At 37.5% G+C, this 13,765-nt stretch overlaps 1 protein-coding gene across 1 annotated transcript in view; it reads left to right on the top strand.

Annotated features, from left to right (window-relative positions):
- Nucleotides 1–11,702, top strand: part of MND1 (meiotic nuclear divisions 1) — a 50,856-nt gene extending 39,154 nt beyond the window's left edge. The window contains exons 7-8 of the mRNA XM_054595824.1: nucleotides 4,545–4,589; nucleotides 11,596–11,702. Coding sequence (XP_054451799.1) covers nucleotides 4,545–4,589; nucleotides 11,596–11,702 — 152 coding nt within the window. The remainder of the gene's footprint in view (nucleotides 1–4,544; nucleotides 4,590–11,595) is intronic.
- Nucleotides 11,703–13,765: the final 2,063 nt, after the last annotated feature.

Here is a 13,765-nt window from a genome sequence, read left to right as displayed (position 1 = left end):
AGGTCTGTGCACATTCTCAGGGAAGACCTGAGAAGTTCCTAATCTCCCACCTCTCGCTAACCTTACTTGATATTCTGCAGGCAGGAAGTAAAAGCTAAGACAGAGTTGTAAATTGCCTGGTTGTTTAAACCTGACCCAACACACACTGGGATACAATGAACACATTGCTCTGTGGGAAATTTATTAACATCTTATTTTATTTTTCTTTTATCTATTGTTTTTCAAATATTTCTTTTTCGAAATTTATTAACATTTTAATACCTAGGGAAAACCCTTGAATCAATCACCTAGTCTTCCACCAAAGAAACTGGAAAAAGCCCTGCTGTATGGCCCAGTTGGTTGGGTATCATCCCATAAAGCCAAAAGGTTGCTGGTTTGATTCTAGGTTGTAGTGCATGCCTGGGTTGTGGGTTTGGTCCCCAGCCAAGGTACGTACAGAAGGCAATCGATCAATGTTTCTCTTTCACGTTGTTTCTCTCCCTCTCTTTCTCCCTCCTTGCCACTCTCTCTAAAAATAAATGAATAAAATCTTTTTAAAAAAAAACAAACTGGAAAAAGAAGAGCAAACTAAACCTAAAGCAAGCAGAAGGAAAGAAATATAATGAATAGAGCAGAAGTAAGAGTAATAGAGAATTCAAAAATGAGAAAATCAACAAAACTAGAAGTTGGTTGTTCGAGCAGATCAACAAAATTGAAAAACCTTTAGCTAGACTGACCAAGGAAAAAGGATGATTCAAATTACTAAAATCAGGAATGAAAGAGGGAATATTATTGTTGACCTTACAGAAATAAAAAGTATAAGGGAATGCTATGAGCAGTTTTAAGTCAATAAATTTGATAAGCTAAGTGAAATTAATAAATTTCTCAAAAGATACAAACTACCAAAACTGTCTCAAGGAGAGGTAAACTATAAATGTTTAACATGTAAAGAGATTGAATTAGAAATTTAAAAAAAAAAAACTTCTTGCAATGAAAAGCCTAATCTACGCTTCAGAATTCTACCAGTTTAGAGATGAATGAACTTCTCAACAATAACAACAAAAATATTAGAAAAGGAGAGAACACTTCCTAACTCATTCTTTGAGTCAGTATTAGTTTGATAACCAAACCAAACAAATACATTATATGGAAAGAAAACTATAGATAAATACTGCTTATGAATATAAATGTAAGAATTCTCAACAAAAATACTAGATCCAGCAGTATATAAAAGGATTATGCACCCTGATTAACTTACATTTATCCAGGCATGCAAGGTTGGTTCAACATAAAAAATCAATCACAAGCAACATATTTATAGAATAAAGGTGGCGGGACTTGACATGATTGTCTCAACAAACAAAAGTGTTTTAAAAAAATCCAACACCCTTTCACAGTAAAAACACTCAACGAAACTAGAAATCAAAATAGTTTTGTTTGTTTTTTTTTTTAAGATTTTATTTATTTATTTTTAGGGAGGGAGAAAGAGGGAAAGAAACATCAATGTGTGGTTGGTTTTCACCCACCCCCTGCTGGGGACATGGCCCACAACCCAGGCATGTGCCCTACACTGGGAATAGAACTGGCGACCCTTTGGTTCACAGGCCAGCGCTCTATCTACTGAGCCACATCAGCCAGGGCTCAAAGTAGTTTTCTTGATCTAATAAAAGGACATCTACAAAAAAATCCATCGCTAACATCATAATGAATGGTAAAAGGCTATATGCTTTCCCAAGAATGTCCACTCTTACTACTTACATTCAACATTATACTGGAAGTTCAAGCCAGAGCCATTAGGCAAGAAAGAAAGAAATGGCATCTATGTTGAAAAGGGAAAAATAAAAGTATCACTATTTGCAGCATAGCCCTAAACAATCCACCAAAAACAAACAAACAAAAAAAAAAGCTGTTAGTGCTAATAAGTGAGGTCAGCAAGTTGCAGCCTACAAAATCAATATACAAGAATCACTTATATTTTATATGCTAAAAATTAGCATTCTGAAAATGAAATTAATGAAAAATTCCATTACAATAGCAGCAAAATGAGTAAAATACCAAGGAATAAAATTAATCAAAGAGGTTCATGACATGCTGAAAACTACAAAACACTGAATGAAATTAAAGATCTTCATGAATAAAAAGACATCCTGTGTTCATGGATGGAGGACTTAAGGTTGTTAAGGTAGAAATACTCCCCAAGCTGATCTACAGATTCAATGTAAAACCTATCAAAAATTGCTTTTTTCAGAATATGATGAGTTGAACCTAAAATCCATATGAAATGCAAGGGACCCAGAACTGCCAAAAGAATCTTTAAAAAAAAAAGTTGGAAGACTCAAATTTCCCAATTTCAAAACTTACTGCAAAGCCGCAGTAATCAGGATAGAGTACTATTGGTAAAATAATAGACATGTAGGTTAATGAAATAGAATTGAGAATTCAGAAGTAAACCTAATTGATTTTCATTAAGGGTGCCAAGACCATTCAATCAAGGATGAATAGTGTTTTCAACTAGTGGTGCTGGGCAGAAATGCTTATCCAAGTGCAAATAAATCAAATTGGACTCTCACCTCACAGCATATTTAAAAAGTAGCTCAACCAGATCAAAGACCTAGGAGCTAAAATTATAAAATGCTTAGGAGAAAACATAGGCTTATCCTTAGATTAGGAAACAGTTTCTTGGATATGACACCAAAAGCCCAGGAATGAAAATATGTAGATAAGTGTGACTTCATCAACATTTACCACTTTTTTGTGTGTCAGAGTACATTATCAAGCAAGTGAGAAGAAAACCCTCAGAATGGGAGAAAATATTTGCCAATTTTATATCTGACAAGTATCCTATCTATATATATATATCTCTCTATATATATATATATATATATATATATATATATATATTTTTTTTTTAGAGAGTGAAGAAGGCAGGGAGAAAGAGAGGGAGAGAAACATTCGTGTGTGAAAGAAGGTGGCCTCTTGCAGGCCCCCAACGGGGAACCCAGCCTGCAGCCCAGGCCTGTGCCCCGACCAGGAATCATTCTGGTGACCTTTACATTCACAGGCCATCGCTCCAGCCACTGAGCCCCACCAGCCAGGGCAAAACACGGGCACACACTCACACCCCTCCCCCCCTCACAATTCAACAATTAAAAAACAACTCAATTTAAACATGCTCAAGGGATTTGAATAGACATTTTCCCCGCAAAAATATACAGTTGTCCAATAAGCACATGAAAAGAAGCTCAACATCATTAGTCAACAGGGAAATGCAAATGAAAACCACAATGAGATACCACTTCACACCCATTAGAATGGCTGTAATAAAAAGAACGGAAAATAATTGTTGGTGAGGATGTGAAGAAATTGGAACTCTTAGATCGCTGGGGTGGGGGGATTGGTAAATAAAGCAGCCACTTCTAAAAACAATTTATCTGTTCCCAGAAATGTTATACATATAGTTACCATTTGAGCCAACAATTCCACTCCTAGATATACACCCAAATTGAAAACATGTTGGCACAAAAATTATTAAATTATTCATATTAGCGATAATAACCCAAATATTTATCACTTGGTGAATGGCTAAACAAAAAGTGATTTATCCACACAATGGAATATTATTTGGCAATAAAAAGGAATAAAGTAGTGGTACATGTTACAACATGGATGAAACTTAAAAACATGGTGCTGGGTCAAAGAAGCCAGACACATACTATGTGATTTCACTTCCATGAAATGTCCAGGACAGGCAGATCTATCAAGATGGGACGGAGATAAGTGGTCTCCAGGGGCTGGGGGAGGGATTACCTGGAGGGACTCCTCGTGTGCATGGGCTTTCCTTCTGGGCGATGAGAATGTTCTGAAACTAGGTAGTTCTGATCGTACAGCCACGTGAATGTACTAAAAAACACTGAATTATACACTTTCATAGGGTGAATTTCGTGGTATGTAAATCACCTTCCAATAAATAAATTCTATCACATAAATAATACTTATTTCCAGTTGACCATGCACTGTATGTGCTGTGTAGATTTACCTGGAAGATAGCCACATTTAATAGCAATATGTATAATTAAATGTAAGTCAGTATGTCCTCCTATAAGGCTACTATATGACCATTGAAATTTTTTTAGGTCAGTTGTATTGTGCTCTGACACACACACACACACACACCCCCACCCCACCCACCCACACCACCCACCCAGTACCCTAAAATTCTTACCATGAAATTTAGGTTATTTTACCTTATTTTGGTGTTATAAATTGTTTGTGAAACACACCTCAGACTTACATGCTGTCCTTAAAGGAGCAAGCACGATAATGATGGACATCTGGGAAAAGGACAGTGTCCACTTTGACTTTCTATTAATGGCGAGTGTAACCAACACTGTCTAAAATTTTGGGGGGAAGTTAAGCAGGTTTGTGAGATACAACATATCACTCTTTGAACTTTTTTCCATAGCCATTTTATTTGTAGAAACTTGTTGATATAAGAAAAAGAATCTCTAGATAGATGAAGATGATTATGTGTGCATATACTTATGTATTCCTTTTTTTTCCCCCAGGACAAGCAAATAAAGTAGCCAAAGAAGCTGCTAACAGATGGACTGGTATGTATTATAATGGCACTGCTAAAATACTTCACATTTACTCTGATGTGAAATGCAGACGCTATTGTGCCTAGTTTTGTTCAAAGAAAGACATTTTTAAATCTTATTATGAGTCATTTTGTAAAGTATACGGTATTTTTGAAAAAGCAGTGATTACTTCCAGTTTAACTTTTGTGTAACTTTTCCCAGATAATTCACTTAGGCTAATCACTTACCTTCCATACAACTTTTAAGAGTTTCATGGAATCCTTAAGATTTGTCTTTTTACTAATAATGACAGCTAACATTTGGTGAGGGCTGACTATATATAAACCAGGCATTATAAAGAGTGTCTGTGGTGCATTCTCATTTATCTGTACAACAATTCTGTGAGATGGGTAGGATTATTACCTCTAATTTTAGAGATGAGACAGAGACTGTCAGAAGCCCGCGGCCACCCAGGTGCTGAGTGGTGGAACAGGATTAGAATCCAGCTTTTCTGAATTCTGAGCCCAAGTTCTTACTCTCTGCCTGATACTGACTTCTCCATATACCTGCCTTCCTGAAACGCCTCATTAATTCATTTGCCAATGGATGTACATCTGGTGTACACCAAAGATATCCTAAGAAATGGGAATCAATAAGGCATTATCTATGTGTATTAAAGTTTAAAAGAAAGTTAATAAATAATAATTGCTGTGAATTATATACAAGTATGATTATTTTTGTTAAAACCTGTCTGAAAATTATGTTAAAACCTGTCTGATGATTTTTCAGTATTTAATTATAAAATAATGGTAATTGAACTGTTTCATCCTAGTGAGAGTTTATAATGCCTTCACATGTATTACTCACCCTCATTCTGTTTCTCTGGGGGAGGATGGGTAAGATTGCATTAATGCAGAGATCAGAAAGCTTAAAGGGACGGCCGTAAGTCAAAAGTGATTAAATCAGTCGCTGGAAGAAAGATTTTAGCCAGGTTCCCCCGACGCTATGCTCAGGCCTATGTATTTCTCAAATAGTTTTAAAATCCTTTTTCCTTGTCTATTTTAGAATTAAGTAGATCGATAAAATCAATGTAATTGGCCTTTGGTTCCGATAAAATTGCCATTTTATTTATTATGATGTCATTTCCTAAATAATGTAATGCTTTAGTGGTAAGAACAGAGAAGGGTAAAACAGCAAACTAACATGAAATAAAAGAGAATATTGAATTATGTGCCCAATAAAGTCTAAATAATAAATACAGTCCTATCACATGGGTTTGAAAAAATATCAAGTGAATTTTTAGGTTAAAATAGATAGTCACAAAGTGATTTCTCCCAATAGTCCTCAGCAAAGCAGCTCAGCAAACAGTAGGAACAGGCAGCCTGTGTATGTATATGGTGAGAAGAACTTGCTGTGAAAGGGGTCCAGGCTGTTTTCCTTACTGGCCCTGTGACTTACTGAGCTGGGAACCTGCTTCCCTGTCTGTTCGATGTGGATGATACATACCTGACCTCTTGGGAGGGTTAAATGATGCTAAGCCATTTGGCACAATGTTAGACACATAGATAAATACTCCCCTTTTCCCTTTCTCCTCTTAAAACATGCTCATTTTCCAGTTGTTCATCAACTTCCAAAACTATAATTTAAAAAAATTTTTTGAACAACTCCCCTCCAGCCCCCGTCCATGTTATTAGCCAAGAAAGAACCTAGAACTTTTAAAATCATGTAGGAAGGAAGGTATTTTTAGAATGGCGGGAACAGCTGTTAAGAACTATATTTCCATTTGAGGCTTTAACTTGCTCCTCCCAACATAAAAGTGTTACGGAAAGATCATGGAGTTAAAACAATTACACCTCAGAAAACCTCTCAGTCTTCAAAACAACCAGAAAATATCAATGACACAACTAAATATTATTATGTAATTATTAGTTAAGGTTTGGTTTCTTTTTACTTAAAAATTCCCTAACATGTACAGGGTGGGGCAAAGGTAGGTTTATAGTTGTGAGTACTTGAAGTAGTATATTCTTGTATTATTTATTATTTATTGTATTATTTTTCATATAAACAACTGTAAACCTACTTTTGCCCCACTCTGTATATAGAATTGAGAATACTTACTGTTCAGTAATTCAGTTTTATAAAATGAGCAGTCACCTCAAGGTACAAATATAACTAGAAATGCTGCATTTATATGTTTTGTGACAGTAAATACACTTTAAATGTAATTTAAACAAATTACATCATCTAACACCGTACTTAATAGAGGTAGGGGAGTTTTTGTGACTTTGTGTGAGAGACATCTTACTGAGTGAGGAGGATACAGGTGGTGAGGGGCTGAGATAGACTCGTGCACGTGATATTGCTTATCCCATTCCTGTGTCTCTCTTGGGCATGCCACCATATCAGCAGGGATTCTACCAGTTCATGAGGCTGTTTCTTTATTTTTTTAAACACTCTTTTTATCCAGTTATAAAAATTTCCACCAAATATGGAAATTATTTGACAGGGAATGAACTGTCAAGATGGCGGATAACAGTGTCTTGAAGACAGGCACCCAGTTGCTCAAGGACTTGTTTGATCGAGCCTTTTTTATTGGTACATTAAGCACTGTTGTCTTTTATTTGTGCTTTTGTTTGTTTTTAATCTTAGAAGGTTATAATAAAATGGTTTCTTGCCCTCATATGGGTCAGGAACTCCTTCCTGTAAAGGCTATCGTCTTACTGTGCTGTTCCATTTTCTTCTCTCCTGACCAGATTTGAAGTCCATTTCTCCACACTTCCTACTTCCAAACTTGTATCAGTTCTTTCATTTCCTGGAAATCATTCTGTACTCTCGGAGCCTTGTTCAGAAAGCAGTCCACATAACACCTGATCTTTTCTTTCTAACATGTGTATCACTTTGAAGTTGTTTAGTAGTAAATTGACTCTTCTGTCTCTCTTGCTTCCACTGGAAGACATAGGTTCTTTATGTTCTGGAATACCTATAACACACTTAATACCTATCTTATTTTTTTTTCTTTCTTTTTATTGTTCACATACATTTGTCTCCATTTTCTCACCACCACTTTTCCCTGCCCCAGCCACCTCCACCTCCCACCCTCAGTCCTTCCCCGCTTTGGCCTAGTTCATGGGTCCTTTATTCATGTTCCTTGACGACCCTTCCCCTTCTTCTCCCCCGTTACCTGTCTCCTCTAGCCCTCTGTATATATCTGGCTCTGCAGACAGTAGTGAGCCTACACATCATTCTGGAGTACCTTATACTATTGATATTTAGTGTTCTCTCTTAGGTCCTTATAAAAGGTAAAATTTGTTTTAGGTTATTTTTAAAAAGTAAAATTTTAATATCTGTTGATATTCTATAACACTAATTGAAAGAAATGAGGGTTTTTTTTTTAACATTGTTCTATTTGATGTGTTTAGTCACCTTAGAAATTAATTTCAATTCAGATATTTAATCATTATTTGATGCCTAGAATTAAACTTTTTTGTTTGTTTGTTTGTCTTATACTTTTTTATTTTATTAAGCATGCCCAGATATTCTGAGCACAGCAAATAATGTGTTTTAAATGGATCAAGTAGGGTTTATGGAAGAGGAAGCATTTTTGTCCCTAGCATGGATATAATGGTGATATGAAAAACTGTCACCTGTGTTGTCATTATAATAATAAAATGATTAATGTTGAATTTTTATGAGCCAGATATTGTGCTAGATTTTGTGTTTTTGTTTTTCTCTTTCTTAGTCAAAGTTACACACATAGTTTAAAGAGTGAAATAAATCTACAATTTTTTTTCTAAAAACCCACTACCTTGACCTCTTCCCGTTTCCTGTATTAAGTACCAAGCTCTTTCAACTCTTTCAGTTGATTTTTTTGTTGTTGTTATTTAACCATATCCCCAAATAGCATTCATTTATTGCTTTTGCTCGATTTTTCAATTTTAGGCAGTTCTTTAATTTTTAAGGTAAAGCTTCGCTATTCTGCTTCCCAACCATTACATATTTCTTTCCTTCCTCCTTTTCCCCCAGCACCATTATTATAATTCATTGTTTACACTATTGACTGTGATGGGGAATGTTTACATTACTAAGATTATGTAATGCTGTACACAGCCAAATATATTATTCTTACCCTATAAGGCATACGTTTCCATGTACTTATTGCTAATTCAACACAAAACTCCACTGGATGTATGAATATCTTCATATGTTCAGACATACCAGTTGTTCATCATTTTGCTCCATCCTCTTGAAAAAATAGTTCCTGTTTTGTCCCGTCTGGTCTTCTTGTCCCCTGTGGCTGGCACACAGCTGTGTCCTAGCATTTCCTTTCACCGCCACCCTGGGATTGCTTGCCTCTCCCCTACGCCAGATTACCTGATATCCCACTTCCTACATCTCATGTCTTTTTTTTAAGTATGTTTTATGGATTGTGCTATTACAGTTGTCCCATTTTTTTCCCTCTCCCCACCCCCGCCCAGTGGCCCTTTCCTCCAGGAATCCCCCCCACCTCAGATCACATCCATGGGTCACGCATGTCAGTTCTTTGGCTTCTCCATTTCCTATACTGTTCTTAACATCCCCCTGTCTATTTTGCACCCACCATATGCCTCTTAATCCCTGCGCCTTTTCCCCCATTCTCCCCTCTCCCCCCACCCACTGGTAACACTCCAATGCTCTCCATACCTATGATTATGTTCCTGTTGTTTGCTTAGTTTGTTTTGTTGTGTTTTGTTTTTTAGATTAGTTGTTGATGGTTGTACATTTGTTGCCTTTTTAATGTTCATGGTTTTGATCTTTTTCTTAAATAAGTCCCTTTAACATTTCATGTAGTAATGGCTTGGAGATAATGTACTCCTTTAGCTTTACCTGGAGTGGGAAGCACTTTGCTCTTCCATTCTAAACGATAGCTTTGCTAGGTAGAGCAATCTAGATTGCAGGCCCTTCTTAGATCTACTCCTTCATCTGTGTGGGTCATATCCTGGAGCGCTTCCTCTCCAGGCGGGGGCTCCAAGATAGCTGTTCCTCAGCCCCGGGGCTGTTAACGGAGCCCTCTCCTTCAGTGGGGTCTTCTACTTGTCTCCTTAGAAGTAGAAACTTCTGGTTCTCGCATAGCCCAGTCTGCTTCACCATCTCTTGTAGGTTTTTTTATCCTTACCTATACTCTTCACTTATTCCCGTTGGGTGTGCCATCGGCTTGCTGCTGCAGTCCTCCATCGGGATGGCTTAAACAGCAGAAATTTATTCTCTCCAGTCCTGGAGGCTGGAAGTAAAGGTCAAGGTATCGGCAGGGTTGGTTCCTTCTGAGGCCTCTCTCCTGGCATGTAGATGACCACTTTCTCACTGTGTCCTCACTTGGTATTCCCTGTCTGTGTGCTGGTGTCCTTGGAAATAAACTTCTTAAAACAATATTTTTAAAAGTGATCAAAGACAAAATATAAATTTGTTAGGACACCATAACAGAATACTTCAGACTGAGTGTAGCTTAAACAAAAGATACTTATTTTCTCACAATTCTGGAGGCTAGAAGTTCAAAATCTAGGTGTCAGCAAGTTTGGTTTCTTTTTATTTTTTTATCCTCACCTGAGGACATTTTTTCATTGCTTTTAGAAGAGAGGAAGGGGAAGAGTGGGGGTAAACCTCAAAGTGAGAAAGAAACAGCAACTTGGTTGCCTTCTCACACAGGCCCAACCGGGGATCAAATCCATGACCCCATTGGTCTATGGGAGGACACACCAACCCACTGCACCACACCAGCCAGGGCAAGTTTGGTTACTTTTAAGGCCTCTCTCTCCTTAGCTTATAGCTGGCCACTTTCTTGTGTGTCATTACATGGTCTTTCCTATTCACACCCCTAGTGTCTCAGTGTGTCTACCTTTCCTTTTCTTACAAGGACACCAGTCAGATCGGATTAGGCCTCCCATAGCATGCTCACTTTAACTTAATCACTTCTTTAAAGATCGATGCACACACGGGTCATCTGACCCTCTTCACCAAAATGTGTCTTTCACTGCATTGATTTGAAAAAAAAATGAGTGAAAGTGAAGGAAAAAAGAGGTCAAGTTTGCAAATATGGTCATATTCTGAGGTGCTGAGGGTTAGGACTACAACATACGAATTTGGAGGAGGCGACATACTTCAGCCCTTAACACTCCAAGAAAACCTATTTTAACCCTTTTACTTCATGTCACTAGTATTTATAGAATACTCTGAACCAGACTTTATACCATTATTTTTTATATTTATAATGCCTGTTCATTATAAAGGTGATATAAGTACATGAAAGGAAACCCGTAAAATGTAAGAAAGGAAACTCACCGCCGTCCCCACTGCCCAGGTGCAGCCGCGTGAGCGTGCGGGTATTGCCTGTGCAGAGGTGCCCTCCAGGCGGTCAGACAGTGAAGCGGCTGTTATTTTTTTCTTTTATTACACTTAGATGAAGATTTGACCCTACATCCTTGTACACAGTTTCTTTTATTTCCCTGGGACAAATTCCTGAAGTAGATAGAACAGTTTTTCGGTGGTAAAATGCATTTTAAATTTGCCCTGGAGGATACTGAGGATACATCTGTTCCCATCTTACAGTCTTTGGAGAGGGGAAGCCCTTTCTCCCCTCCTGACCCCTGTCCCTCACACTGGCCTGATTGTCTGGAAGCCATTCCCCTCTGCCAGGGAGGGGGGAGGGCCTGGAAAGGACGTGTCCCCTCTGGGAGCCAGAGCAGCCCTACTTCCTGAGGTGGCGGAGTCCGGGCCTCCGCTGTGGGGCCGTGGGGGCACCGTTAGCTTGTCCCCGTCCTTGGACGGTTCTCAAGCCAGTCATTCTTCAGTGGCACCTCATTTACTGGAATTTTAAATATGAGATCTGTTTTTTCAAAATATTCATGAAGTATTTTCTTTTGAAATTAATTGTCATTATGCCATTACTCATGAACATACAGAAACCTCCTTTGATGTTTCTGAAAGTAAAAACAATGGGTGTATTATATGTGAAATGTTTTATAATGGTGTTTTGAATTCTCAAAAATATTTCTTCTTTTCTTTATAGATAACATATTTGCAATAAAATCTTGGGCCAAAAGAAAATTTGGGTTCGAAGAAAATAAAATTGATAAAACTTTTGGAATTCCAGAAGACTTTGACTACATAGACTAAAATGTTTGATGTTGGTAAAAGATCTATGTGCTTGTGGATATGTAAATTTTTTTATATTATCCAGCCAAATGTACAGAATTGTCATTTAGCTGTCATTGTGATTATCATTTTATTCATTGTAAATAAAGTATACGGTGTAGATGTTTTTCGCACTTTTCATTTGATGGAAAGCAGGATGATAGCCGTATTCCCGCAGAGCTTATCCAAGGAGGGTATCCAAGTAAAGCCATCTACCTCAGGTAGGGTTAGAGATCACTTCTTAGAGACCAGAGCCATCAAGACTTGACAACATTTTTTAGTTTCATTCAAATATTAAATATTAAGAACTAAGGGTACCTTTGAAGGCTCTATTATACATAGACATGCACTCACATGTAAATGCTTGGAAATAACCTTTAAAACCCTAGTAGCTGCTTTAGTATTTCTCAGTATTTAGCGAAAAATGTGTGTGATTAATTCTCGTATACTGCATCATATTTACAAATATCCCACAGGGAAAAAAAGAGAAAGTTGCTGTTTCTCAAATTTAGGTAGCAATTCCTCAGACATGCAAGCTACTTTCTTTTGAATTTTTGACGCCTTTCTAGTGTAAAGAACAAGCACATGCCCTTTGTCCTGATACATGCACTTTTTATATGATCATAATATAGTGGTGTTAGTATACTATACATCACCAACTAGTTTGGGGATTTATTTTTTCAACTACCTAAAAGGCAGTTTAAGAATAATGTATGTCTTTTGTATCTTTTTCCAGTTCAGCTTAGGCATTTAGACTATTTGCAGGCACCCCAAGACAAAAAAAATCAAAACTCGTATGTAATGCCTTTTACACACATGCCTTAATTTTTCTTTACACTGTCCAATTTTGGTACTCTTTTAAGAAAAGTGAGTGAGATGCTCCATATGTCTGAAATAACCCAAATGGCATCCAAGCCATTTGTTAGTGAATCTGGCCTTTGTATTCCCGGGAGTAGCTCAGGGCCTACTTAACCACTTCCGGGAGGTGAGAGGGAGCCAACTGGTCCATCTTTGTTTGCTCTTGTGGCCAGTTTATGTTGCCTCTAGGGCAACAGCCCTTCTCACAAGAGAAAGTATTTGATGTAATAGACAAAGGACATTATAACCCATCATAAGCATTTCCATAAGACATTATTGTGGGAATTCGAAAATTTCTCAGAGCCAGTTTGCTATTTATTAGAAAAGATGCTTCCTTGTTTAGAGAGAAGGAACATATGTTTAAAAATGAAACCATTTTTAATGATTCTTAAAAGTTTCTATTTCATAAGTATTTAAGCAGTTGTTTTTTTTTTAATTTTACGGAGTATTTTGTGGAGCTAGCGTGAGAATGACTGAGATGGGATCTGTACATGAGCTCAGCAGAGGCTGTGGTACCCTCCTAACCAGTATTGTCTGGGAAATGTTTAAACTGACTCAAAAGTAGGGACGCTGGGGGAGCTCAGTTGGTTAGACCATCATCCTGCTAACGCCAAAGGTGTGGGATCCATCCCCAGTCAGGGCACACACAAGAATCAACCAATGAATGCGTGAATAAGTGAAACAGCAAATTCCCTCCCCGCCAACCCCCTTCTGCCCGCCTCCCTCCCTTGCTCTTCCTTTCTCTCTAAAGTCAATAATGAAAAAGTGGAGACAGGGCTTTACTTATAGTAGCATTTGCCTGTTTGTGTGGTGTAAATACTTGCACCACAACCAATTTCAGATTATCAATGTGATGACAATGCAGAGTGGGTAAAAGATGCTCAGTAGCACACCAGTATATATTTTTCCTGCCATACAGATGCATTAAATGTAAGTAATCTCAAGAGCAAAAGTAAAGGTAAAATGTAAAATAGTGGTAAGTTTTTAGTTTTAGTGCCATTGTTTTTAATAGAATATGTATGGTTCCTCTAAGTTGATAAAATTTAATCTTTATTGATGACTGTTTAACAGCTGGCTCACTCTGTTACTTAACAATTAGTTGACTTGCCTACTCTAGCGCATCACTGTTCTTAATCTTGAGTTGCTTTTGAGTTTGCTCTTCCCTGAAATGAGAGATAGGGACCAAG

Source organism: Pteronotus mesoamericanus, unplaced genomic scaffold (assembly GCF_021234165.1).
Source record: "Pteronotus mesoamericanus isolate MK-2021 breed Mesoamerican mustached bat unplaced genomic scaffold, CSHL_Meso_final contig_163, whole genome shotgun sequence".
NCBI lineage: Eukaryota > Metazoa > Chordata > Mammalia > Chiroptera > Mormoopidae > Pteronotus > Pteronotus mesoamericanus.
The sequence above is the reverse complement of the archived record's forward strand: the minus strand, read 5'-3'. Positions and strand labels throughout refer to the sequence as shown.